This window comes from Somniosus microcephalus, chromosome 4 (genome assembly GCF_052327205.1).
Source record: "Somniosus microcephalus isolate GS21.2 chromosome 4, FLI_Smic_1.0, whole genome shotgun sequence".
NCBI classification, from domain to species: Eukaryota; Metazoa; Chordata; class Chondrichthyes; order Squaliformes; family Somniosidae; genus Somniosus; species Somniosus microcephalus.
This window is the reverse complement of record NC_140990.1, coordinates 270,666,343-270,693,269: the sequence shown is the minus strand read 5'-3', so window position 1 is coordinate 270,693,269 and position 26,927 is coordinate 270,666,343. Positions and strand designations below refer to the sequence as shown.

Sequence of the window (26,927 nt, the reverse complement as noted above, 5' to 3'; positions counted from 1 at the left end):
CTTGAATTCCACAACTATGCACATATTTGTGTGGAAAAAATAAATCAGTGGCCTTGATTAGTATTAAATGTTAAATCATAGTTTAATTTCTTAACTTTTTTTAAAGCCCAGGATGCAGAAGAAGATGGTAATTAAAGTGTTCTAGGTTGCAGGTAGGTAGGCATGTTTAGAAAGTGCAGATATCAGTAGTGTTGCTGTGTGGGTTGGTAGCGTTGGAAGGTTGGCCCAGGGGTGTGGGAGCATGAGGTGAGGGGAAGCCTTGAAAAATCATGGAGGGGTTATTTTGGGAGCACCGAGAGGGATGGTCTTGGTGTTTGAGTGGATATTATGATCTGTAAGGAGTGGAAGAAGAGTATCAGAGTATAGCAGCACTGGAGGGATTCCTGGGATCTCAGTGATATGGGATAAAAGTCTGGGTGTGTGGGAGCACTGGAAAATGGGTGCTGCGTGTGGTTATGGTAAAAGAGTGGACTTGGATTGTGGTAGCAATAAGACAGCAGTGTAGAAGTACTGAGAGCGAGATACTGGGAGTGGAACAGCTCAAAGGGGGCTACAGATTGTTATTGACAAAAGCACAGTGATAAGGATTTTCTTGATATAGATTAGCAGTGGCGAATGAGAGGAATGGTTGCTCGCTGAGGAGTAACAAAAAAGATGCGAGAGGGAGGAAAAGTACTGAAAAATGCTGAAAGTACATAAAGCACTTTAAACCAGTTCCCAGCAAATAGCTGAGAACACAGCTTTTGTGATTTTAGAGGAGGAGAATCATGTCCTTCGAGACTCAGGTCAGGTTGGGGCTCAACTGGGATCCAGGAGTCTGGCTGCAGTACAGTTAGATATGTGGTGGGAGGAGGTGGCGGGAGAGTGGGGAAGGAACTAGAGCCCTGAGAGGTGGTAGCAAGGAGTGGACAGGCAGCATTGGGCCACTGTGGGCAAGAGTGCCATAGTACCACATATATTGTCAATGAAACTGGAAGTCTCAGAGGTAACTATGCAACAGCACCATCTTGGACACCCCTTGGAGAACTCAATCACAGATCAATTTAATCGTGGCTAAAGTGTGACATAAATAGCTTTGACTGGAAAGTATCACAAGAAGTAAGTGTAGCCATTACAGGAATTCTGTGCTAGGTAAAACACTCTTAATATGTTATAGATACATGCAACACCCAGAGAGTTCACAATGACCCTGAGACAAGGTTAATTAATAACCTTGTAGGAAAGGAGCCTCTGGGGAAGAGTGATAATATTATAGAATTTTATACTGAGTTTGAAAGTGATCTGAACAAAGCAAGCTACATAGATATGAGGGGCGAGTTGGCTAAGGTAGTTTGGGAAATTAGATTAAAAGATATGATGGTAGATAAGCAATGGCAAACATTTAAAGAAATAATTCATAATTCGCAACAAAAATACATTTCCTTAAGGAATAAAAACCCCACAGGAAAAACGCTCCAACCGTGACTAACAAGAGAGGTTAAAGATAGTATTAGATTAAAGGAAGTGGCTTATAATGTTGCCAAAAATAGTAGTAAGCCAGAGGATTGGAAGGATTATAGAATTCAGCAAAGGAAGACCAAGAAATTGATAAAGAGAGAGAAAATAGAACGAGAGTAATAACGAGAGACATAAACACAGCTTGTAAAAGCTTCTATTGGTATGTAAAAAGAAAGAGATTAGCAAAAGTAAACATGGGTCCCTTACAGGCAGAGACAGGAGAAATTATAATGGGGAATAAGGAAATGGAAGAGACATTAAACAAATACTTTGAGGGAGAAATTGGGTACCTTAGCACCTCCCGTTATCACCTCTGGGGGGTGAGAACGGGGTGCTAATGACTTACTGACTGGGCACGGCGAAATAAACGACTCCCGCTAAATTGGCAGGTTTGCGGCAGCGGTAACACATTGCGCCATGATCTCTTGCGCCCAGAGATTGTGACGTCATTGTCCTGTGCATCGCCCCAGTAGTGCCCCGGACCTGAACTTCAATTCCACCCCCTGCAGCATCGTCGGGTGAAAACACCGACAGCTGCAGGAAGCGTTGTTCAGGAGGCCGGGCGCTTCGGGGATGCAAGTTAAAGGGGATGTTGGCACGGTAAGTATAAAAATTGTTGCAATGCATTATTTCAATTTTTTCCATTTTTCTTCAGCCGCGATCGATCAGCCCGGCACTCTGCTGGAGTGCATGGGGCTGATTGGGCCAGATCGTGGCTGCTGTCGGGGACCAGCTAACCGGTCCCAATTCAGAGCCTACAGCGATGGCCCTTCCCTTTAAGGGAGGGAAGGAGCCTCAGATCTCGGCAGCGCTGCACGGGACATTGTGTAGTGCTGCACCACTACCGCCCTGCCTGCGTCCTTTAGCGCACCAGGAAGGAAGTGGAGCGCTTGATTTAACGCTCCACTTCCTTCCTGGAGCATTAACAGCCACTTTAGGGGAAGCTCAGAATCATTAGCGCCTGGTGCTAATTTTTCAGCATTTCAAAAATTAGCACCCCAAACAGGGGGATACCGAATTTCTACCCCTTTGTATCTGTCTTCATGGAAGAAGACACAAAAAAACATTCTGGAAATAGTGGGGAACCAAGGGTCTAGTCAGAATGAGGAAATTAAATAAATTAGTATTAGTAAAGAAATAGTACTGGAGAAATTAATGGGACTAAAAGCTGACAAATCTCCTGGATCTGATGGCCTACATCCTAGGGTTTTAAAAGAGGTGGCTACAGAGTGGCCATTTTCGGGTTGGTTTTGATCTTCCAGAATTCCCCAGATTCTAAAACGGTGTCCGTGGATTGGAAGGTAGCAAATGCAACCCCGTTATTCAAGAAAGGAAGGAGAGAGAAAACAGGGAACTACAGGCCAACTAGCCTGACGTCAGAAGTAGGTAATATACTAGCATGGATTGAGGATTGGTAAACGAACAGAAAACAGAGAGTACGAATGAACGGGTCATTTTCGGGTTGGCAGGCTGTAACTAGTGAGGTACCGCAAGGATCAGTACTTGGGCCTCAGGTATTTACAATTTATATCAATGACTTAGATGAGGGGACCAAGTGTAATGTATCCAAGTTTGCTGATGATACAAAGCTAGGTGGAAAAGTAAGTTGTGAGGCGGATGCAAAAAGGCTGCAAAGGGATATAGACAGGTTAAGTGAGTTGTCAAGAACATACCAGATGGAATATAATGTGGACAAGTGTGAAGTTATCCACTTTGGTAGAAAAAATAGAAATGTAGAATATTTTTTGAATGGTGAGAGACTGGGAAATGTTTGCACTCAGAGGGACCTGTGTGTTCTTATTCACAAATCACAGAAAGTTAACATTCAGGGACAGCAAGCAATTAGGAAAGCAAATGGTATGTTAGCATTTATTACAAAAGGATTGGCGTACAAGAGTAAAGAAGTCTCACTTAAATTATATAGGGCCTTCGGTGAGACCAAACCTGGAGTATTGTGTACAGTTTTGGTCTCCTTACCTAAGTAAGGATATACTTGCCTTAGAAGGAGTGCAACAAAGGTTCACTAGACTGATTCCTGGGATGGGGGGATTGTCCTATGAGGAGAGATTGAGTAGACTAGGCCTAGATTCCCTAGATTAAGAATGAGAAGTGATCTCATTGAAATGTATAAAATTCTTAAGGGGCTTGTTAGGGTAAATGCTGGGAGGATGTTTCCCCTGGCTGGGGAGTCTAGAACTAGGGGGTCACAGTCTCAGAATAAGGGGACAGTCGTTGAGTATATTCAAGACAGAGATCGATAGATTTTGGATACTAAAGGAACCGAGGGATATGGGGATAGTGCGGGAAGGTGGTGTTGAGGTAGATCAGCCATGATCTTATTGAATGGCGGAGCAGGATTAAAGGGCTGAATGCCCTTCTCCGACTCCTATTCTTATGTTCTTATGTCTAGACTGTGAGAGTGCAAAAGATTACACATATTTGGGTTATCTGGATTATCATCCTCCAGTGGTTAACACAGTTCCACCTGGTAAATGTGCAAGCAAACAAGATTAGAATTCAAAGGATGGGGAGGTTAAGTGCCTTTGACTAATTTTTGTCTTAAAAATATGCATTATTTATGAATAGCTAAATGTCAGTTTGTTGTTAAATGTGTAGATGAAGCAAAAATAAATGCAACTCTTTTAAATTTCTTGATACTTTTTAAAAATAATGATACTTGCCGACTTTAAAGAGCTTAAATTATACTTTTGGAAAGGTAAGTGTCGCTACCGCTAAAGTTGGGAATGATGGTATGACCAAAGTAGAAATTATAGTATTGTCTAAACTAAAGGAGATGGTACTAAGACCTCTGGGAGTTGTCTCTGATAAACTCAAAAGCAAAACGACCTTGCTGGCTTGCACAGTTCCAAGTACAGTATTGCAGGAAGAAAGAGGTTGACCATTTAACTTAACCTAACTTGGACAGGAAGGATGAATGAACATTTACAGTGCAAATTAATTTTAGATCAATAACGTATGCTCCACTTAATTCAAGTTATCTGCTAATTTGATTTTTTTGAAGGGGAATACTGATTTTGAATTAACAAGAGTAAGCCTGACATCGGTAGTGGGGAAAATGCTAGAGTCCATTATAAAAGATGTAATAGCAGAGCACTTGGAAAACAGTGACAGGATCGGACAAAGTCAACATGGATTTACAAAAGGTAAATTGTGCTTGACTAATCTACTGGAATTTTTAGAGGATGTAACTGGTAGAATAGATAAGGGAGAACCAGTGGATGTGGTGTATTTGGACTTTCAGAAGGCTTTCGATAAGGTCCCGCATAAGAGATTAGCGTGTAAAGTTAAAGCACATGGGATTGGGGGTAAGGTACTGATTTGGATAGAGAACTGGTTGGCAGACAGGAAGCAAAGAGTTGGAATAAATGGGTCTTTTTCCGAGTGGCAGGCAGTGACTAGTGGGGTACCGCAGGGATCAGTGCTAGGACCCCAGCTATTCACAATATATATTAATGATCTAGACGAGGGAACTAGATGTAACATCTCCAAGTTTGCAGACGACACAAAGCTGGGTGGGCGTGTGTGCTGTGAGGAGGATGCCGAGAAACTCCAGTATGATTTGGACAGGTTGGGTGATTGGGCAGATGCATGGCAGATGCAGTATAATGTGGCTAAATGCGAGGTTATCCACTTTGGTGGCAAAAAAAGGAAGGCAGATTATTATCTGAACGGCAATAGATTGGGAGAAGGGGAAGTGCAACGAGACCTGGGTGTCCTTGTGCACCAGTCGCTGAAGGTAAGCATGCAGGTGCAGCAGGCGGTTAAGAAGGCAAATGGTATGTTGGCCTTCATAGCAAGAGGATTTGAGTACAGGAGCAAGGATGTCTTGCTGCAGTTGTACAGGACCTTGGTGAGACCACGCCTTGAGTATTGTGTGCAGTTTTGTTCGCCTTATCTGAGGGAGGATGTTCTTGCCATGGAGGGAGTGCAGCGAAGATTCACCAGACTGATACCTGGGATGGCAGGAATGACGTATGAGGAGAGATTGGGTCGATTGGGCTTATATTCGCTGGAGTTTAGAAGAATGAGAAGGGATCTCATTGAAACTTATAAAATTCTAACAGGACTAGACAGACTAGATGCAGGAAGGATGTTCCCGATGGCGGGGGTGTCCAGAACCAGGGGTCACAGTCTAAAGATAAGGGATAAGCCATTTAGGACAGAGATGAGGAGAAATTTCTTCACCCAGAGAGTGGTAAACCTTGGAATTCTCTACCACAAAAGGCAGTTGAGGCCAATTCATTAAATATATTCAAGAAGGAGTTAGATATATTTCTTAAGGCTAAAGGGATCAAGGGATATGGAGAGAAAGCAGGGACAGGGTACTGAATTTGGATGATCAGCCATGATCTCATTAAATGGCGGAGCAGGCTCTAGAGGCCGAATGGCCTACTCCTGCTCCTATCTTCTTTGTTTCTATGTAAGGGTAGATTAATCAAATTTGCTTATTGATTAAAAAATGAGTGTAGCTCCAACAACACTCAAGAAGCTCGACACCATCCATTGCTTGGTACCCCATCCACCACCTTCAACATTCACTCCCTCCACCACCGGCGTACCGTGGCTGCAGTATGTACCATCTACAAGATGCACTGCATCAACTCGCCAAGGCTTCTTCGGCAGCACCTCCCAAACCCGCAACCTCTTCCACCTAGAAGGACAAGGGCAGCAGGCACATGGGAACACCACCATCTCCAAGTTCCCCTCCAAGTCACACACCATCCTGACTTAGAAGTATATCGCCGATCCTTCATCATCGCTGGGTCAAAATTCTGGAACGCCCTACCTAATAGCACTGTGGGAGGACCTTCACCACACCGACTGCAGCGGTTCAAGAAGGCGGCTCACTACCACCTTCTCAAGGGCAATTAGGGATGGGCAATAAATGCTGGCCTTGCCAGCGACGTCCGCATTCCATAAACGAATAAAAAATAAATAAATAAATGAAAAATATGTTAACAATCTGTTGCGTATTCTGGAAATAGTATTCTGGTTTTACTCTCTATATACTTACAGCGTATTTGCCGTCAGAGTTATTATGCCTGTGACTTCCCATTTTCCGCTTGTAATAGGTGTTGCTGTAGGCTTTAAATAAAAATTGAGGAACATTAATCTGAATCAGTTTAGAAAAGCTTTAAAAAGATTTTAATAGTTTCATCAAAGATTCATGCTTACATACCGGAGTTCCTTCCACAATATGGATATGCTTATATCCGTTATTGTCACTAATTATTTTGTAGAAAGTTTCATTGTCTGCTGCAAAGAAAGGATCTGCTGGACGAAACTGGAAACATTTCAAATAATCAGTATAAAAAGTATTAGAAATCCAAAATGTCGGTACTTAAATAATTTATTTTTAAGGAGTCAATCACAAATATATTGACAGCTTTGAAGTTGTAACAAGTATATTTCAAAGGATAAGTTTTCTTCACTTTAGTTATTATTTCATTTCATATTTTACAGCTTTTACTACCATTGAAAAATGTTCTTTCTATAACAGCATATTCAGCGATGTCACCTGTTAAGTTACTTAACAGAAAGTCTGTGGCCTTGGGTATCTGGCATTAATGTGCGTGATAAGGTAGTTGGTGTTGGACATGAGCTACACGTTAATTGAATGAAACCCTTTCCTTTTCATGAAATTGAGAGGGTTGTCTTTCAGTACCATGAGTTTCATCAATTAACCTTCAGTGACCTTCTTTATACAAAGGTGAGCTGTTGCCTCACTCATCTTACGCAGCGAGTGCAACAGGACATAGAAAGGCTAGCAGAATAGGCAGACAAGTGGCACATGGAATTTAATACAGAGAAGTGTGAGGTGATGCATTTTGGCAGAAGGACCAGGGAGAGGCAATATACACTTAATGGCACAGTTTTAAAGAGTGTGCAGGGACAGAGGGACCTGGGAGTTAATGTGCATAGGTCACTGAAGGTGGCAGGACATATTGAGAGAGTGGTTAACAAAGCATATGGGATCTTGAGTTTCATAAATAGAGGTCTTCTTCTTCTTAGGCAGTCCCTCGGAATCAAGGATAACTTGCTTCCACATTAAAAATGAGTTCTCAGGTGACTGATGAGTCCAATGTGGGACCTACAGTCTCTGTCACAGGTGGGGCAGACGGTGGTTGAAGGGGTGGGTGGGTGAGGTGCTTGGATTGACGTGCGCTCCTTCTGCTATTTGCGCTTGGCTTCCGCTTGCTCCCGGCGAAGAGAATCGAGGTGTTCGGCGCTTTTCCGGATGCTTCTCCTCCACTTTGTGCGGTCTTGGGCCAGAGATTCCCAGGTTTCGATGGGGATGTTACACTTTTTCAAGCTGGCTTTGAGGGTGTCCTTGAAGCGTTTCCTCTGCCCACCTGGGGCTCTCTTGCCGTGCCGGAGCTCCGAGTAGAGCGCTTGTTTTGGGAGCCTCGTATCGGGCATGCGGACAATGTGACCAGTCCATCAGAGCTGATTGAGCGTGGTCAAAGCTTCGATGCTGGGGATGTTGGCCTGAGAAAGCACACTGACGTTGGTGCGCCGATCCTGCCAATGGATTTGCAGGATCTTGCGGAGGCAGCGTTGGTGGTACCTCTCCAGTGCTTTGAGGTGCCTGCTGTATATGGTCCATGTCTCTGAGGCATACAGCAGGGCAGGTATCACTGCTGCTCTGTAGACCATGAGCTTACTGCCGGGTTTGAGGTCCTGGTCTTCAAACACTCTGTTCCTCAGGCGACCGAAGGCTGCACTGGCACACTAAAGGCGGTGTTGGACTTGGTCTTCGACATCTGCCCTTGTTGACAGTAGGCTCCCGAGGTATGGAAAGTGGTCTACGTTGTCCAAGGCCTTGTCATGGATTTTGATAATCGGGGGGCAGTACTGTGTGGCGGGGGCAGGTTGGTAGAGGACCTTTGTCTTACGGATGTTTAGTGTAAGGCCCATGCTCTCGTATGCTTCGGTGATGGTGTTGACGATGGTTTGGAGTTCGACCTCCGAGTGAGCACAGACACAAGCATCGTCTGCATACTGTAATTCGACGACAGAGGATGGGACGACCTTGGATCTGGACTGGAGGCGATGGAGGTTCCCATTTGTTCTGTAAATTAGCTCCACTCCAGTGGGAAGCTTACTGAGTGTGAGTTGGAGCATTGCAACAAGGAAGATCGAGAAAAGCGTTGGTGCGATGACACAGCCTTGTTTGACCCCGGTTCGTACGTGAATTGGGTCTGTGGTGGAACCGTTGGTCAGGATCACAGCTTGCATGTCGTCGGAGGATGGTGACAAACTTTTGAGGGCAGCCGAATTTGAGGAGGACACGCCATAATCCCTCATGGTTGACAGTGTCGAAGGCCTTTGTGAGATCAAAGAAGGCCATGTACAGTGGTTGGTGCTGTTCCCTGCATTTCTCTTGTAATTGACGTGCAGTGAAGATCATGTCCATTGTGCCCCTTAGTGGGCGGAATCCACATTGCGACTCTGGGAGGAGCTCTTCGGCCACTGGGAGGAGGCGATTGAGGAGGATTCTTGCGATGACTTTCCCTGCGGCAGACAGCAGGGAAACTACTCTGTAATTACTGCAATCAGACTTGTCACCTTTCTTGAAGATGGTCACAATGTGTTCCAAGATGGCTCCTGTGCTGACAGCTCCCTAGGGAGCTCCTTTGCTATCCTTGACCATCCGCTGCCATCCTTTGCTCTTTTTCCCCCCATAAATAGAGGTATTGAGTACAAAAGTAGAGAGGTTATGCTGAACCTTTATAAAGCGCTGGTTAGGCACAACTGGAGTATTGCGTCCAGTTCTGGTCACCACACTTTAGGAAGGATGTGAAGGCTCTTGAGAGGGTGCAGAGGAGATTTACCAGAATGGTTCTGGGGATGGGGGATTTTAGCTACAAGGACAGGTTGGAGAAGCTGGATTTGTTTTCATTAGAGCAAAGGAGGTTGAGGGGTGATTTGATAGAGGTGTACAAGATTATGACGGGTTTGGATAGGCTAGAGGGGAAAGGCTGTTCCCACTAGTTGATGGTACAAGGACTAGGGGACACAGATTTCAGGTTTTGGGCAAGAGATACAGGGGGATGTGAGGAAAAACATTTTTATGCAGCGAGTGGCGATGACCTGGAATTCGCTGCCAACGGGAGTGGTGGAAGCGGAGATACTCAATGTTTTCAAGGGGAGACTGGATAGACACTTGAGGAAAATAAACTTGCAGGGCTACGGGGATAGAGTGAGGGAGTGGGACTGACTGGACTGCTCTACAGAGAGCCGGTATGGATTCGATTGGCCGAATGGCCTCCTTCTGTGCCATTATGACTCTTTAACTCATGACAAAGGTCACCTTAGGCAGCGTGGAAAGATCCAGTGGCAAAAAATGTATGGCAGTGATCACGTTCAATGCTGCAGACAGTGCTGCTGATCTCGTTCAAGTGGCCTGCAAGTCTTGAGCCAGCAGCTGACATAAGTCACTCATAGCTTCCGAGGGGAAGTGCGGCCTTCTGAAGCTCTGACAGACAGAAAATTCTAAGTAAGACCTTGTTGAGTGGGCATTGACGTGTTTGAAACAAACATCTTCTGTGATGCCTTATTCTACGTTCACTCTATTCACTCAGTTCCTAGCTTGGTACAATGCCTGCCAATTTTAAACACAGGAATAAGTCATATTTCATCCTAAAGAATTTACTTACTTTAGCGTTTTGAAGGTCGAATCAAAACAAAAATATGTTATGCACAAACATATTAAGGATTTGCATTCTTAGTCTGGGATCAAAATCATAAATTAACCAGTCAATCTCCTGTGGCCAAGACCAAGTGCAATGTATCTACGGTGGCATAGTGGTTAGCACTGTTGCCTCACAGCACCAGGGACCCGGGTTCGAATCCGGCCTCGGGTGACTGTCTGTGTGGAGTTTGCACATTCTCCCCGTGTTTGTGTGGGTTTCCTCCGGGTGCTCCGGTTTCCTCCCACAGTCCAAAGATGTGCAGGTTAGGTTGATTGGCTATGATAAATTGACCCTTAGTGTTGGGGGGATTAAATACATGAGGTTACGGGGATAGGGTGGGATATGTGTTGGTGTAGGGGTTACAGGGATCGGGTGGGATATGTGTTGGTGCAGGCTCGATGGGCCGAAATGGCCTCTATCTGCACTGTGGGGTTTCTGTGATTCTGTGATCTGTGCAGTGGGGATAGAGGGCAGGCAACAATTGGACCAGGGTGTGCGGACATAATTCAGTAGGCATTTTAATATCATAGAGCCTGAAATTCTGAGGATTCCGCTCTACTGGCTCAGTAACACCCATGCAGTTTGGCTGTGGACCCCATCCCAAATTGTGGGGTTGGGCCATTTCCTTGAAATGAAGGGGCAACCTGTGCCTGCAAGAGGGCTTTCACCGGTACCCACAACAAATTGCACAGCCCACAGTTACTCCATCTGAGGTGTGCTCAGACCCTTCTGGGCCAAAGATAAAATTACTTCCACAATTTTACAGCTCCAAATGGAGCCATTCTGACTCAAACCAAAAGGCGGATTGATTACCTTAGTCTGGGTGAGGTTTGGAGCCTTTCAAAAGGCCTCCACAGGACTCATGCCTAATCTCAACTTTCAAGAGTTTTGTTAAAGTCTTATAAGGGCCGAATGAGAGGGTAACCCCCCCCCCCCCGCCCCTCCCCTTAGATGTAGAAGGGGCAAGCAGAATATCTGCCCATGCCCTCCACCAAAAATATGACTGGCTGAAAGAAACTGGGAGAACCCCAGCAGAACTGGGTTTTGAACCAAATTCCAGCTACTGGCAGGTGAGTCACTCACTCTCTGCCCTTGATCTGAGACATAATTTCAAGCCAATACATTTTGTCCTTATTTTTATATTACCATTAAAAATTCCTATGTCCATCCTATAATGCAAACTGCATATGTAAACATATCACACTGAAATTAGCATTAGTGGTGGTGCTTCAGTGCCCCCACCGACACAAGGGTGTAATTACAACATGACCAGTTTCCATTATGAATACAGGAATTTATAATGGAAAGTTGACTAGAAGAGGATGCAGACCTAAGATTTTTAGTATATAAATTTTCAGAGAAACAAAGTAATTTAAACAGTGCTACATACTGCACCGATCCATCCTGTTGCACTCCTTTCAGGAAACTCACGACCCTGGTATAGGAAAACAAATGTCCAGAATAAACAATGATTTAGAATGACTATGCATTGAAATATATTAGTTGTTGCAAATATGAGGATATTTTAAGCATGGTGGTCGAAACCAGTCACCTTTAAACAACTCCAAACGCTGCTTGTTTCGAAATCACATATAGTTAAAATGGAATGATTTTGTCTTCGTTCAATCCACTGCACGGAGATTCGCTGATCTGTTACCCAGTTTATTAAACTTAGATAATAGTTACTGAAAAAGTAAGTAAAAATACTGAAAATACCTTGATGTATACATTAAAAAATATTCAGCTGGTTAGAATGGAGAAGTCCACATTCGGTATTGATACATTTTATATGATATATCCTGAAGTTAATTTTGAAAAATAATTGATTCGACTATACTATCTACAAAGTTGTATATAGGAGATCTGATGAACCAAGAATAATTAAGCTGGCTAAAAATTTCCACTATTTAATAACTGCTGGAAAATGGGATTAGACTGGACAGGGAGGGATGGGCGGCGCAGACACGATGGGCCGAAGGGCCTCTTTCTGTGCTGAAAAACTCTATGAACTAACATATTCACTGGACATCAACAACAACAACAACAACAACATGTATTTACATAGCGCTTTAACATAGAAAAACGTGAGCCAAAAGAGGGTTTAGAAGTGGTGACCACAAATTTGGTCAGAGGTGGGTACTAAAGAGAGAGAGAGAGGTGGAGAGGCAGAGTTTAGGGAGGGAATTCCAGAGTTAGGGTGTTGAAAGGACAGCTGCCAATGGTAGGAGTAAGGGAGTGGGGGATACACAAGAGGCCAGAGTCAGATAAGTGAAGTGTTTGTGGAGGTTGTAGGGGTGGAGAAGATTACATAGCTAGGGAGGGGCAACCCATGAAGGGATTTAAACATGAGATAATAACTTTACATTTGAGGTGTTGGGGGGGTCCAGGAGCCTATGGAAGTCAGCAAGAGCTTGGTGCGGGATATGATACGGACAGCAGAGTTTAGGATAAGTTGAAGTTTTTTCTCAAATTACCTTATCAAAAGCCCTCAATAATTTTGAATACTTCTATCAGATGTCCTCTTAACCTTTTTTCTAATGAAATGTGCCCCAATTTCTTCAGTCTCTATAACTAAAGCCTCTCATCCCTGGTGTCATCTTAATGAACAAACTTCCTATGCATATTGCCACATACCATTTAATACTGCATACCTTCATTTTATCTACAAGCCTCCTTTATGCCACCTTATCGAATGCCTTTTGAAAATCCATAAACACAACATCCACGGCATTTCCTTTATCAATAAAGTCTGTTATTTCCTCAAATAATGATTAAAATTGTCAGATACTACTTGCCATTTCCAAATCTATACTGGCTATCCTTAATTACCCCATGTCACTCTGGGTGAGCATTAATTTCGGTCTGAATTATAGCCTTAAGAAGTATTCCCACTACTGATGTTGGGTTGACTGGTCTATAGTTACCTGGTTTATCCTTTTCTCTGTTGTTGAACAGTGGTGTTATATTAGTAACCTTCAAGCCTGCTGGCACAATTGGCCTCAGGATCTCTGGGCTAGGAAGGGGGAAATAAATCACATAGGGTTCCCCCTCGCCATCACTGTGTAGTAACCCCTGCAGGGGAATGTTCATGTGTGGGCAATGGGTGAGGAAAGAAATGAGTTTGACTGCCAAGCTCACCATAGTTGAATATCTTTTCTGATATTTACCACCTAGACTGATTAAAGAATGACCAGTTGGGAGAGATAACCAGAGAAAATGTCTCCAGGAAAAGAAGAGAGAAAACAAAAAAAAGGTATACCTTGACTTAAAGTTTTCTGGGGCTGAAAGCAGCTGGGCAGACACGGCCGTGGTATCTACAACAAGTAACCTCACAGTAGGAGCAGTAGAACCAGCCTAATTTTAAGAAAAAAGTATTGCTTTGGTAACAAATACTGGCCTAAATTTTACAGGTGCATGTCAGCAATATGGTTCCTTGCTGCTGGGATATGCAGTACTTAGAAAATGTAAGCCATTTTGTACAATATAATTGCTTTACCTTGAAACACTTTTCACAAAAAACTTATATTTCACAAATGTATATCATAATTTAGCTGAGATTATTATGAATGCTGCTCATCATATATGTTTTATTAAAGTATTTGTTTCTTGGAATGGACAGGGGCGAGCCTGTATTTTAACTTCTTTGCATAACAAAATGGCTCAAAGTCTAAGGGGAGGGAATTCTCCTCTTTGGGGCAGAAGTCCAACAGCTGGGGACTTTTGCTTGCCCCTCCATACTTGTCCCAACCCTGACCTGGTTGAGGCTCATTATAAATACACGGCGGACTCCTAGTAGGATTCTCACTAAAGTGAGCCCGTTAGTGCAAGCGTAAATACTCTGGCAGTGCTGCAATGGAAGAGGCGGTGAGGGACGTTAAAGGGGCTGAAGACCAAAATGAAGGCTCTCACTGAATGTCTTAGCTGAGGCAGAGGCTTTCTGAAGGTAACTGTTCAGGGCTGAGTGCAGGCCACTACAAAACCCTCTCTTTCTCCAATGGAGGAATTTGTGCTCTTTCCCAGGACTCACCGTCACCTTCCACATGGCAGCCCTGGTAAGTGGTGTTACCTGAGGGCGGGGGGGGGGGAGTGGGGAGAGAAGGCGGCAAATCCACTGAGGATCTCGGCCCCATCCCCCTCTCTGCCACTATTTGAATGCAGCAGGGGGTGCGAAGGGGGAGCGGGGCAAGGAGTGGACAGCAGCGATCCTAGTGGAGGCCAGGGGAGGCAAATCCTGGCAGCATTAGGCTTCACTACCTGAATTTTCTGACGTTCACATCCAATTTTGGTTGGGAGAGTGGAGGAGAATTCCCCCTTAAGAGTCTGTAATGTTATTTTTGAAAAACATTTTTTGATGGAAACTGGTTAACGAAATTGTACCTTGGGGTATGGAATCTTTACTGTTTCTGGGTACTGCCCATTGCCATAAAACGAATACTCTATAAGTGGAACTTGTGTATCATTGAATTCTCCATAGGCAAAAAACCTTCCGTCTGGTGACCACCATAAAGCGTTATTTGAGGATAACATTTCCTCTGCAAAAAGGGAAAAGGTATTACTTTGCTTTGTGATCATTTCAAGCACTATACAAGTAAGTATGACAGTGGGACATATTTTGATCATCTAGCAGCAACTGAAATTAAATATTGTAGAACTGTGACAATAAATCACCTAAATAATAGATCTGTTTGGTTTGGAAGCTGACGTACCAGGAAATACTAACACCAATAGTCTATCTCACCATTACTAATAACTATGATTGGGTGTGTTTTGCTGCAGTATGTTATGATATTTCATGGTTCAGAATGCTATTGTTTTTAGGATGCATTTTTACTTCACAAAGCAAATTAAGAGCAAATTGCTCTTGAGTTTGTTTCAGGTTTGAACAGTCAACTTAGTCAGGCTCTTCCAAACTCAATCCTTATTTCCTGGTGTTGAAATCAGTTTAAAACTTTTTGATGCTCTAACATCATGAGGTTACCATGTTTGTTGTAACTGGCTGCTGAAGTACTGGGGAACAGTGTACAGTATTATTAAAACAGAAGTTTTAATTACCATTATTCCAAATTGTCAATTACTTTGACAATGCATTAGTAAAACTTTTGTACCATGTGCTACACAGAAAATGTTAATTCCACCTACCACTCTGCATTTTTAGCTTGACATGCAGAAGATCTTAAATAAAAACAGAAAATGCTGGAAATACTCAGCTCTGCAGGTCAGGCAGCATCTGTGGAGAGAGAAACAGAGTTAACATTTCAGGTCGATGACTGTCATCGACCTGAAACGTTAACTCTGTTATTCTCTCCACGGATGCTGCCTGACCTGCTGAGTATTTCCAGCATTTTCTGTTTTTATTTCAGATTTCCAGCATCCGCAGTATTTTGCTTTTGTGTTTGTGAGGAGGATCTTGTTTACACTATGGTCTGGGATATGCAGTTTAACTGTGAGACCTCCAGCTTCAGTCGCTGTATATTCTACTGCTCCAGTGCAAACCGCTGTGCTATCACTGGATTAAGCCCATATTTGTACACCACCTTCAGCATCACATGAAGTAGAAGTTGCTAAAGTTGGTGCGTAATTGGGGCAAGATTTCCTCTATTTGCTTTCTGTAACAAAACTGTAAATACTTATGGGGGTATTTTCTCTGTTGACTATTTACAGCAAAATTATAAATACCATAATTAAAACGCGTTTATAGTTTACAATAGTGAATGGAAGAAATCTTTCCCATGAGGATTTTTTTGGCTCTTTAATCCCAACTAATTTCAGTACTATACACCATTTTTCAACAAGACATATGCAGGTGGCCTGACACTGGTGCTTAAAGCAATTTTTCCTCTGAGGGACTGTGTAGCCTCTGTCACAGATTTTGCAAGACTATGAGATTCGCTGCATGGGTAAATCGCACTGCAGAACATACATTCCTGCCATTCAGTGGTAGGGCGTGTTAGTACAACAGCATACTGCTCAGATGGGTCACCTGGACATTTAAAAAAAAGCTTTCAGTTCACACACCATGATGGAAAAACAAGACATGATTTCCAGTAATACACATAATGCACAGTAATCTTGTTCCTAATCATTACATAACAAATCCTACTGGAAATGTGTGTGTGTAAACGTAAGGCAAGGGTAGGTGCAGATGGACCCCATGTTTGAATAGCCTGCCAGCACTCAATGTTGTGGTTAACACATATAAAAAGTCTACTTGGACAAGGTACTGAAGGGTTTCTGCTGCCCAAGGAAACAGGTCTTTATATTTCCAGAGAGGGAGTGAGGTGGGGGAGCAGAGGGGGGCAGTTTTGCCAGGTTTCCCCTCAGGTCCTGCCAAATTTAACAGCAGGGCCTGATGAATGTTGTTGGAATCCGTTTCCCAGCCGCACCCAGCCAGATTGAGAGCCTGGCTGGCTGTCGGGTGGGTAGGCCTTCGGCACCAAGCCACAGCTGGGGAGCAGAGAGGAGGGAGTGAGAGATCAGGGGCCGGGTGGATATCGTTGGGGAAAGCCCGAAGAGATTGGGCGGGGGAGGGGAGGGGGGTAGAGAAGATCGCAGAGGGCCCATGGAGGAGATCATGGGGGGACCATGGAGAAGATTATGTGGGGGATGGGCGTGGGAAAATTGCATGGTGGGGCGGGAGAGCCAGGAAGGCAATCGCAGGCCTGGGAGGGCATCGGGAGGGCGTCAGATCATGGTTGGGGGGGGGTTGGGGTTCTGCTCGCTGAGGAGGTTAACAAGGTAACTTGGAGGGCCGCGGGGAAGCACTCCTGCTCCTCCTGGCCCACTAGCAGTGTTGGAAAGGCACTTACCTGTTCCATCCAGCAGTCCTCGCCTCCCTTCAGATGCTAGGTTTCCTGAGGCCTGGAGAATCCGGCCGGCCAGACTCCTTAAAATATTTAAATAAGGATACCATGTCCTGAGAGCGGGTTGGTAGCCCGCTTCCGTTAAAACTGGAAGTGGGCGGGTTCGAGGCAGGCTGGGCTTGGGATTGAAATTCTTTATATTTAAATTTTCCACCCAATCGAAACCCACCCATTTTGGGGGTTAAAGTTACCCCCGTATCTCAACATAAACTATCACCTCATCAATGGAGGTGAGAAAAGGGAAGAAAAATGGGCAGAAAAATCCTATCAAGACAAGTTAAAAGTTGCAGGTAACTAAATATGGAACTTCTGAATGTTAGCTCTACCTTATTAACTAAAATAGTCATATACATTAGTTTACCCTCATAAGTCCAGTCAGGGATCCCATTGTAAATTTTATTTTTCTCCCCATTGATTGTTACGGTTTCAGCAGAGCTTCTGGGGTTAGTTTTAAGGTAAATATTGTTATTCCAAACATAGACCTAAAGGGAGGAAGAGAATCAGGCTAAAATGTTGTTTAGAAATTCTCTCAATGTTTTAGGCAATAAATAATATCCACATCTACCATTATTCCAACAGCTGGCTCCAAAATCTATCTAAAATGCCAGAAATGAAAACTTTGTGGAAACGTGCAAATAATTGCTATGGCCGGAACTTTCTTTGGGGAGACGGGTTGGGGTTAGCGACGGGGGGGTCCGAGGCGGGCGGGAGACATGGGAGGCCGGATTTCCCACAGACCCTGCCGACTTTACTGGCGGGGCCTAATTCGAATGCGAGGCCACAGTTTCCCGCCCGCAGCCAGCCAGCTTGAGAGGCTGGCTGGCTGCAGGTGGGTAGGCCTCAGTTGCGCAGGGTCAGTCCGGGGGAGGGATCGGGGCCAGCCACCGAAGGATCGTAGCCAGCCTCATCATCGTCGTTGGGGGGGGGGGGGGGGGGGGAGGCCTGGGGTGTTGGATGGGGGTGATCGTTAGGGGGTCTCCAATCACGGGGGGTTGGTTAGGTCGGAACCCTGGATCCAGGAGGCAGGTATAAATCCACTCGCCTCCTGGATGCAGCAGTCCCCACCTCGGTTTAACTGCCAGGTTTCACAAATTGTGTGAAACCCGTCCACAGGCAGTTCAATTCAAAATGGACGGGGAAAAGGAGGCTTCCAGCCTCATTACAATATTTAAATTGAGGTAACACCCCCTGGGAACGGGTTGGTCGCCCACCCCCCCCCGCCCCGTCCCGTCTCTGGCAAAACCGGAAGTGGGCAGGTTGGAGGCGGGACCAGGTCGGGAATCCCATTTTTAACAATTTAACTGCCCCCACGCTCCAAACCCACACGTTTTTAGGGGAAAATTCCAGCCTATATTTGATCTTTTTAAGTAGTATATATATATATTGTGAAATGTTCTATGTTACAAATTTTTTTATACATTTAACTCAGCACAAGTTTGCATACTATTCATTCTAAATTATCAATGCTTAATTTTAAATAATATTAAAGAGGCACACATTCAAGCTTGATAAACATAGTTAAATATGTTCAACTAACCAATTTGTGACCCATTGGAGCCCATGCAATGTACTGTATCTGCTGAGGAAGTTTTGCGTTGGTCACAAATTTACTATGGAAGAAAAGATTTTAAAAATAGAACATTAACATATTTTTGTCATGAAGTACAAATAATAATAAATGAAACAATGCTCAGCTTCTTTATCCAAAAATTGTTACTAACCCAGACTTCAAATCATAAATAGAATATGAGGCTGTATAAGAATGTCTCCATAGCTGTGAAGAAATTAAAAGAAAGCATCAATATACAACAACATTTATAAAATGCCTTTAATATAGTAAAACATCCCAAGGCACATCACAAGAGCTTAATCAGATGAAATTTTGCATCAAGTCAAAGAAGGCGACGTTAGAACAGGTGACCAAAGGATTGGTCAAAGAGGTTGGTTTTAAGGAGCATCTTAAAGGAGCAGAGAGAGATGGAGAGGCTGAGAGGTTTAGGGAGGGAATTCCAGAGCTTAGGGCCTAGGGCTGAAAGCACAGCCACCAAAATTGGGGGTGAAGGAAGTGGGGGATACACAAGAGGCCAGAGTTGGAGGAACGCATAGTTCTCAGAGGATTGTAGGGTTGGAGGAGGTTCCAGAGGTAGGAAGAGGTGAGGCCATGGAGGGATCTGAGCATCAGGATGAGAGTTTATGGAGGGGGGAAGATGGGAGGCTGGCCAGGAGAGCATTGGAATAGTAGAATCTAGAGGTAACAAAAGCATGGATGAGAGTTTCAGCAGCAGATGGGCTCAGGCAGGGGTGGGGACAGTGATATTATGGAGGTGGAAATAAGCCATCTTTGTGATGGAGAGGATATAAGGTTAGAAGCTCAGCTCAGGGTTAAATAGGACACCAAGATTGTGAACACTCTGGTTCAGTCTGAGACAGTGACCAGGGAGGGGGATGAAATTGATGGTGAGGGAATGGAGTTTTGTGGTGAGGGCTAAAGACAATGGCTTCAGTCTTCTCAATGTTTAATTGGTGAAAATTTCTGCTCATCCAGGAAAGGATGTAGGACAAGCAGTCTGACAACATAGAGGCAGCTGGGTATCATCAGCGTACATGTGGAACCTAACATTGTGTCTTTGAATGATATCGTTGAGGGGCAGCATGTAGATGAGAACTAGGAAGGGGCGCCAAGGATAGATACTTGGGGGACTCCAGAGGTAACAGTGCAGGGGTGGGAAGAGAAGACATTGCAGGAGATTATCTGGCTATGACTGGATAGGTAAGAGTAGAACCAGGCGAGGGCAGTCATACTCAGCTGGGCAAGGCGTAGATGTTTGAAGGAGGATGGTGTGGTCAACTGTGTCAAAGCCTGCAAACAAGTCAAGAAAGAGGAGGGATAATGCACCATGGTCTTAGTCACTGAGGATGTAATTTGTAACTTTGATTAGGGCTGTTTCAGTGCTATAGCAGGGGCAGAAACCAGATTGGAGATGCTCAAGTATGGAGTTGCAGGAAAGAATGCCATAGATTTGGGAGACGATAACATGCTTAAGAACTTTGGAGAGGAAAGGGAGGTTGGAGATGGGGCAATAGTTTGCAAGGACAGCAAGGTCAAGGGTGGAGTTTTTGAGGAGGGGGATGATGACGGCAGATTTGAAAGGGAGCGGGACAGTACCTGAGGAGAGAGAACCATTTACAATATCAGCTAACATGGAAGGTAATAAAAGTAAGGAAGGTAATAAAAACAGAAAATGCTGGAAATACTTAGCCGGTCAGGCAGCATCTGTGGAGAGAGAAACAGAGTTAACGGCCGCAATTTTGCCGGCGCTCAGAGGGCGGGTTTGGGGGCGGGTCAGAGATTAAATTCGATTTGATTGACGGCGGGTTCCGATCCCACCGTCAAACCGCCTCCAAACAGCTTTCCCAAGTGTCGGTCCCCGATTTGTGAATGGACCCAACACAGGGAAGCGGATTAAAGGCAATTACCTGCCTATTAGCAGGTACTTGTTGTAGTGTCCGCGTATCAATAACACACGGACTGCAGGAGAACAATAATAACAGGTGTTTACTGAACAGAGGGTATGCTGAAACTGAAAGTACAGAAGCCTGCTACGGCTTTATATACAGGTGTGGTCACTGCCGGTACTACAGTATAAAATCAGTTCTCTCTTAAAGGTACATACACAACAATTCCTCCCCTTTTAGATAAACAGTACATAACATTCATTTAACAATTAAATAATAACTAATTACAATTACAATTTTCTCTGTACTATATACATCAACTGAAGTAATCATTTATAAATTCAGTCTTTGAGGAGGCTTCCTGATCCTGACTGGATAGCGCCTTTCTTGAGTATCCTGTTCTTGCGGCGGAGTCGATTCTGGCTCATTGTCATTGGTTGGTTCGTCAGCTTCCAATACCACTGATTCTGAGGTAGACGCAATCTGTACTTCGGGTTCATTACCAGGTGCGCATGCTCGTGGTATGGGTTTGGCTTGTTCCTGTGACTCTAGAATCTGGTCAGCATGGCGTCTCATGATGCTCTCTCCAACGTCCACTGTGTACATTAGTGGTCCCTGCTGTGTGCATATCGTTCCTGGCTGCCATTTTCCTGTTCGGTAGTCGCGGGCCAAGACTGGTTGCCCTATCTTGAAGCTCCTGGTTGGCTTCTCATTGATGTGCTGGAATTGGTTATCCTCAACATCTCGTCTTATGTTTGGTTTGAGCAAATCCAGGTGACATCTTAGCCTTCGGTTGAAGAACATTATGGCTGGAGCTTGGTTGGTGACTGCATGTGTCGCATTCCGGTAAGCAAACAAGAAATTATCCACCTTGTGTTGTAGTGGTATGTCGTCGTTATACATTGCCTTTATTGCCTTTTTAAAGGTCTGAACAAACCTCTCAGCCAATCCATTTGTGGCTGGATGATATGGGGCAGATGTGTAATGTTTTACCCCATTATTCCTCAAAAACCTCCGGAAATCCTCAGACACAAACTGTGGTCCATTGTCGGAGCAAATCTGTTCTGGCAAGCCATTCCTGGCGAAGATGGTCCGTAGGACTGCAATAGTTTTTTCCGTGGTGGTGGAGGACATTTTGAAGACCTCTGGCCATTTCGAATGTGCATCCACGGCGATTAAAAACATTGAGTCCATAAATGGACCAGCAAAATCAATGTGTACCCGTTGCCATGGAGATGAGGGCCACTCCCATGGATGTAGCGGGGCCTGTGGTGGAGCGTTTTGGACCTTCTGGCATCCTGTGCATCTCTTGGTCATATCCTCGATTTCTTTATCGATTCCCGGCCACCACACATAAGCCCTGGCTAGGCTCTTCATTTTTACCCCTCCCAGATGACCCTCATGAAGCTCATTGAGCACTCTATCTCTCAACTTGGGTGGAATTACCACTCGGGATCCACACATCAAGGTCCCCCGGCACACTGACAGCTGTTCTCTCCTTGGCGAGAATGCTGGCAACAGCGAGTCGCCATGTGCTGGCCATCCCTTCACCGTCAAATCATAGACCCGAGAGAGTGTCGGGTCATTTTGGGTTTCCTTCTCTATACTTGAGTTTGTAACAGGTAGACATTCGACTATGGTTGAATGGAATATCTCAACAGGGTCCACTGCAGGTGCTTCCTCCACTGTAGGCAACGGTAGGCGCGACAACCCATCAGCGTTTCCATGTTGTTTTGTACCCTTGTACTCTATGTCGTATTGATGTGCCCCTAGAAAAAGGGACCATCTTTGCAGCCGTTGCACCGTCATCACCGGAACGCCCTTCTTTGGGTTAAAAATGGAGGCCAGAGGCTGATGATCAGTCAGTAGGGTGAATTTCTGCCCGTGCAGATAGTGATTGAACTTCTTCACCCCCCACACCAGGCTGAGGGCCTCCCTGTCAATCTGGGCGTAGTTACGCTCGACTGAGGTTAACAAGCGCGACGCAAAGGCTATTGGCCTCGCTGAACCGTCAAGGAATTTGTGTGACAGCACCGCTCCAATTCCGTAGGGAGACGCATCACACGCCAACCGAATCGGTAGTGTTGGATTGTAGTGGGCCAATACTTCTTTTGAAGTGATTAGGCATTTACATTTCTGAAAGGCACGCTTACACTCATCACTCCATTTCCATGTTACTCCAGTTTGCAGCAAGGCGTTCAGTGGGTGCAGAATTGTAGATAAATTCGGCAAGAACTTATGGTAGTAGTTCACCAACCCGAGGAACGACCTCAGTTGCGACACATTTTCCGGTGCTGGAGCCTTGACTACTGCCTCAATCTTGTCTGGGGACTTATGTAACTCCTCCTCATCAATCATGTGGCCACAATACGAGATTTGTCTCCTGAAAAACTCGCATTTGGGGCGGTTGGCTCGTAGCCCATATTCTTGTAATCTAGTGAGCACCTGCTCCAGGTTGGCAAGGTGTTCACTGTCATTTTCGCCCGTAACCAGGATGTCGTCCAAATAACACTGGGTCCCCGGGATCCCTTGCAGGACTTGTTCCATCGCCCTCTGCCAAATAGCCGGGGCTGATGCTACCCCGAATACCAGTCGGTTGTACTGGTAAAGACCTTTGTGAGTGTTTATCGTGAGGTATTTCCTAGATGCTTCTTCCACCTCCATTTGTAGATACGCTTGGGCCAGATCAATCTTCGTAAAGCGTTTCCCTCCAGATAGTGAGGCGAAAATATCTTCTATCCGTGGAAGTGGATATTGTACTGTGTGCAGAACTGGGTTCACAGTTACCTTAAAGTCCCCACAGATGCGAACCTTCTTCGGCTCCCCAGGCGTGCTGCTCAATGATTTCTTCATTACAGGAATGATGGGTATGGCCCACTCGCTCCAGTCCACCTTGGACAGCACACCCGAACGTTCCAGACTCTCCAGCTCTGCTTCAATGGCTGGGCGGATCGCGTACGGTACCGGTCTGGCCTTAAAACATTTTGGGTTTGCATTATCTTCGATTTTTATCGTTGCCGTTACTCCTTTTAGAGTCCCAAGTCCTTGTTGGAACACCTCTTTCGCGTCAGTTAGAATTTTTGACAGTCGTCCAGGTGTGACGTAGTCACCCTTTTTGTCAGTCACAGTTAGCGCCTGAATGGAATGCCAATCCAATTGTATTTTTCGGACCCATTCACGTCCCAATAATGGCGGTCCTCCATCTTGTAGTATATATAGATACAGTTTCTGTGTTTCCTTGCCGTTGTATTTAACTGGCACCCTTATTTTTCCTCTGGGGTAGACTTTTTGCCCCGTGTATGTCTTCAATACAATGGACGTGTCCTTCAAGGGTATGTGTGAGAATAGCCGCTCATAGTCTCGTCGATTCATGACAGTTAGGGCTGATCCTGTGTCCAATTCCATCTTTACTTGGGACCCTGCTATCATGAGGGTGACCCAAATGGTTCGGTGATCCTCCTTTGCAATCACGTTGTGTAACTTTAGACAACTTAGTCTCCTGCTCCCAGAGTCATTATCATTCTCCTGATCTTCTGAACTACTGTCTGTCATTTTTTTTACTTTCTTGTACTTTTCCTTAGTAGTTCTTTTAGTGTTGGTTTTCTTTCCCGACCTGCAGACTCTTGCAATGTGTCCCACTTTCCCACATTGCCTGCATACTTTGTCCTTAAACCAGCAGTCCTTCTGATCATGGGTTGTTCTGCCGCAGCGATAGCACTTTTCTGCTCCATATGCCATTTCGTTAGCGCTATATTCTTGTGGTTTCTGTTGTATTTCCGCAGCTCCCCGTGCTGCTGCTTCGTAGGATACTGCCACGCTGAAAGCCTGTTCTAGCGTCAGGTCCTTTTCCGAATGTAGTTGTTTCTGGGTTCCTTCACTCTGGAGCCCGCAGACAAACTTATCCCTTAAGGTATCTGCCAGTCCTGCTCCGAACTGGCAGTGCTTCAATAACTTGCGTAGTTCCGTAAGATAGTCAGCATTGCTCTCATCTTTGTGCTGGTTTCTTTTATGGAACTTGAATCTTTCTGCTATCAGCAGCGGTGTAGGGTTTAGATGTTCCTGTAAAATACTGACATCTCTTCAAAACTTTTCTCCATTGGTTTAGCTGAGGTAATTAAATTCCGCAATAGGCCGTACGTTCTCGCGCCCATCAAATTTAATAATACCGACGCCTTCTTTCCATCGGCCACCTCATTTGCCTTGCAGTACACTTCAATTCTTTCCACATACGTGGTCCAGTCTTCTATTTCGTTGTCGAAAGCAGTGATACTGCCACTCTTCGGCATCTTGGGTGGTTTAAAATGGCGCCTCCCGCGCTTTTCCTTCTTCCCCAATGGATTAAAATGGCACCTCCCGCGCTTTTCCTTCTTCCCCTTGCTGCCAACGCTGCTCCTAGCATTCTAAAGGGTAATGGCGGCGCCCCGCGGCTTCGGCATGTCTCTCTTTTCCTTCCCCTCGTTGTATTTTCTCTACGCTGCCCGGTTCTTGAGCACCGACTGCGCCCTGTGCGCTCCACCCTCTCTCTCTCTCTTTTCCTCCCGACGACGCTGCACAGCCCCTTTGCAGAGCCGCTCGATCGAGCTCGAGCCCGCCGCAGTCTGGAAGGGTCAGCGAACTACCTGCTACCAGCATGATTTGCTGGAACACCTTGACTGGGGAGCCAAGCCCAGCTCTCCACAGCCTCCCCTGCGATTCTCTGAACTCCGATGGATCACTGGGCGGTTGCCCGCGGTCGATGCCCGTTGCTCTGACTTCGATCTCCAAGAAGCTTCTTTTCAGGGAAGGATCCCCGTGAGGCAATGCAGTACTGCAGGTAAGTTCGAACCTGCTCGTCGCCAGTGTAGTGTCCGCGTATCAATAACACACGGACTGCAGGAGAACAATAATAACAGGTGTTTACTGAACAGAGGGTATGCTGAAACTGAAAGTACAGAAGCCTGCTACGGCTTTATATACAGGTGTGGTCACTGCCGGTACTACAGTATAAAATCAGTTCTCTCTTAAAGGTACATACTTGTCAGCAGTTTTCAGCCTATTTTTGGATTTTCCCGCTTCTGGGTCGGGTTTCCCGACGTCCGGACACCACGCCAGGTAAGTGTGGCGTGTTGTGAGTCTGCTGTAATGTTTGTGGAATGATGGCAGCTGCAGAAGTGGTGTGAAGGATCCAATGTTGCACATGGTGCGTTTCAGAGCAAAGTAAATGTTGGTTACTGCTTTTTTTAAACATTTACAGATTTCTTTAGTTTACCAGTTTTTAAATCCAACTATATGTCCAGTGCCACCTCACTGGGAGGACCTCTCTCACCAGTGAAATCGTTTTTGTCACCTCACCTGCAGCTGCCATCTATTCCAGCATATGGAGGGAGTCAGGAAGGTTAAGTTGGGTGGTCAGTCGTTTAGTGGGAATAGGGCCAAGAGAGTAGGAGATGGTTCTCATGGACAAGATAAGCTTTAAGAGGGCATGAGGGGAGATAGGAGAGAAACTAGAGAGAGATACAAGTAACTTAGCTGGTGCACAAAGTACTGCAGATCCACACAGAAAAAATCTACCCTGCCACAAGGAGCAGGCATTCCTATTTCTGAAAAAACCTCATAGTTTATATTATACACATAATGGAAATATCACTTTAAATAAGAGGTCCTATGGAATCTCACGGACCATAATGATAAAATTAAACAAAGACTGTCTTTTGGGGGGAAATCAATAAATATTTTAATATGAAGACTCATCCAGATATTTTCCAAATTTATTGTAAATAAATTGTGAAAAGTATTTGGGTATATCATTAGTGTACTTATTGTAAAGTGGTTGAGACTCAGCTGTCCCAGTATTTTTTTCCTCAAATACATTCTACAGCCTTTGCTACCTATTCATAGTCAGAATGGAAAATCGCTGGGAGAGTGCAGGGAGTTACAACATACTGTTTCAAAATGCTTGGAAAACTCTTAAGTCAGACTTCCTTTATGGAAAAGTCCACATCTACCTGCAATACCAATTAAGGCAATGCTATGATAGGCCTTTGCAAGATAAAAAGACCCTTCATGTAAAATCAGATGAAAACCTATCACTGGTGCTGTATTTTGACCATGAGAGTTAGCATGCAGTTGCAGCACTGAATGCGGGAATCTGCTTACCCTTATCACAAGCGTCAATGTGATGATGAAAGTTAATGATTTTGTGCAATAAATCAAATTTTAATTGAATTCTAATGCCAGTTTTCACTTATGATTAAATTTTAAGTCCAACATAGCTACAGTTCTGTGAAATTTTTATGGGCTACTCCCAGAGCAGTTTGACCCGCTGCAGAACCAGTGTCCAGCTGTTAACCTCACCTCAGGACATGTTCTGCCGCTCTTGATAAAGGTTCAATGGCCCCAAGAGAGTTCCCTCGCTACC

The 26,927-nt window shown here is 44.8% G+C and overlaps 1 protein-coding gene across 2 annotated transcripts in view; it reads right to left on the bottom strand.

Annotated features, from left to right (window-relative positions):
* Window positions 1-26,927, bottom strand: part of fap (fibroblast activation protein, alpha) — a 149,854-nt gene that overhangs the window by 69,747 nt on the left and 53,180 nt on the right. For both annotated transcript variants that reach the window (XM_085986421.1, XM_085986422.1), the window contains 9 exons: window positions 18,796-18,848; window positions 18,612-18,684; window positions 17,436-17,556; window positions 14,592-14,746; window positions 13,474-13,568; window positions 11,767-11,899; window positions 11,605-11,649; window positions 6,698-6,802; window positions 6,533-6,603 (listed from right to left, as the gene is read on the bottom strand). In XM_085986421.1, the coding sequence (XP_085842547.1) occupies window positions 6,533-6,603; window positions 6,698-6,802; window positions 11,605-11,649; window positions 11,767-11,899; window positions 13,474-13,568; window positions 14,592-14,746; window positions 17,436-17,556; window positions 18,612-18,684; window positions 18,796-18,848 (851 nt within the window). The remainder of the gene's footprint in view (window positions 1-6,532; window positions 6,604-6,697; window positions 6,803-11,604; window positions 11,650-11,766; window positions 11,900-13,473; window positions 13,569-14,591; window positions 14,747-17,435; window positions 17,557-18,611; window positions 18,685-18,795; window positions 18,849-26,927) is intronic.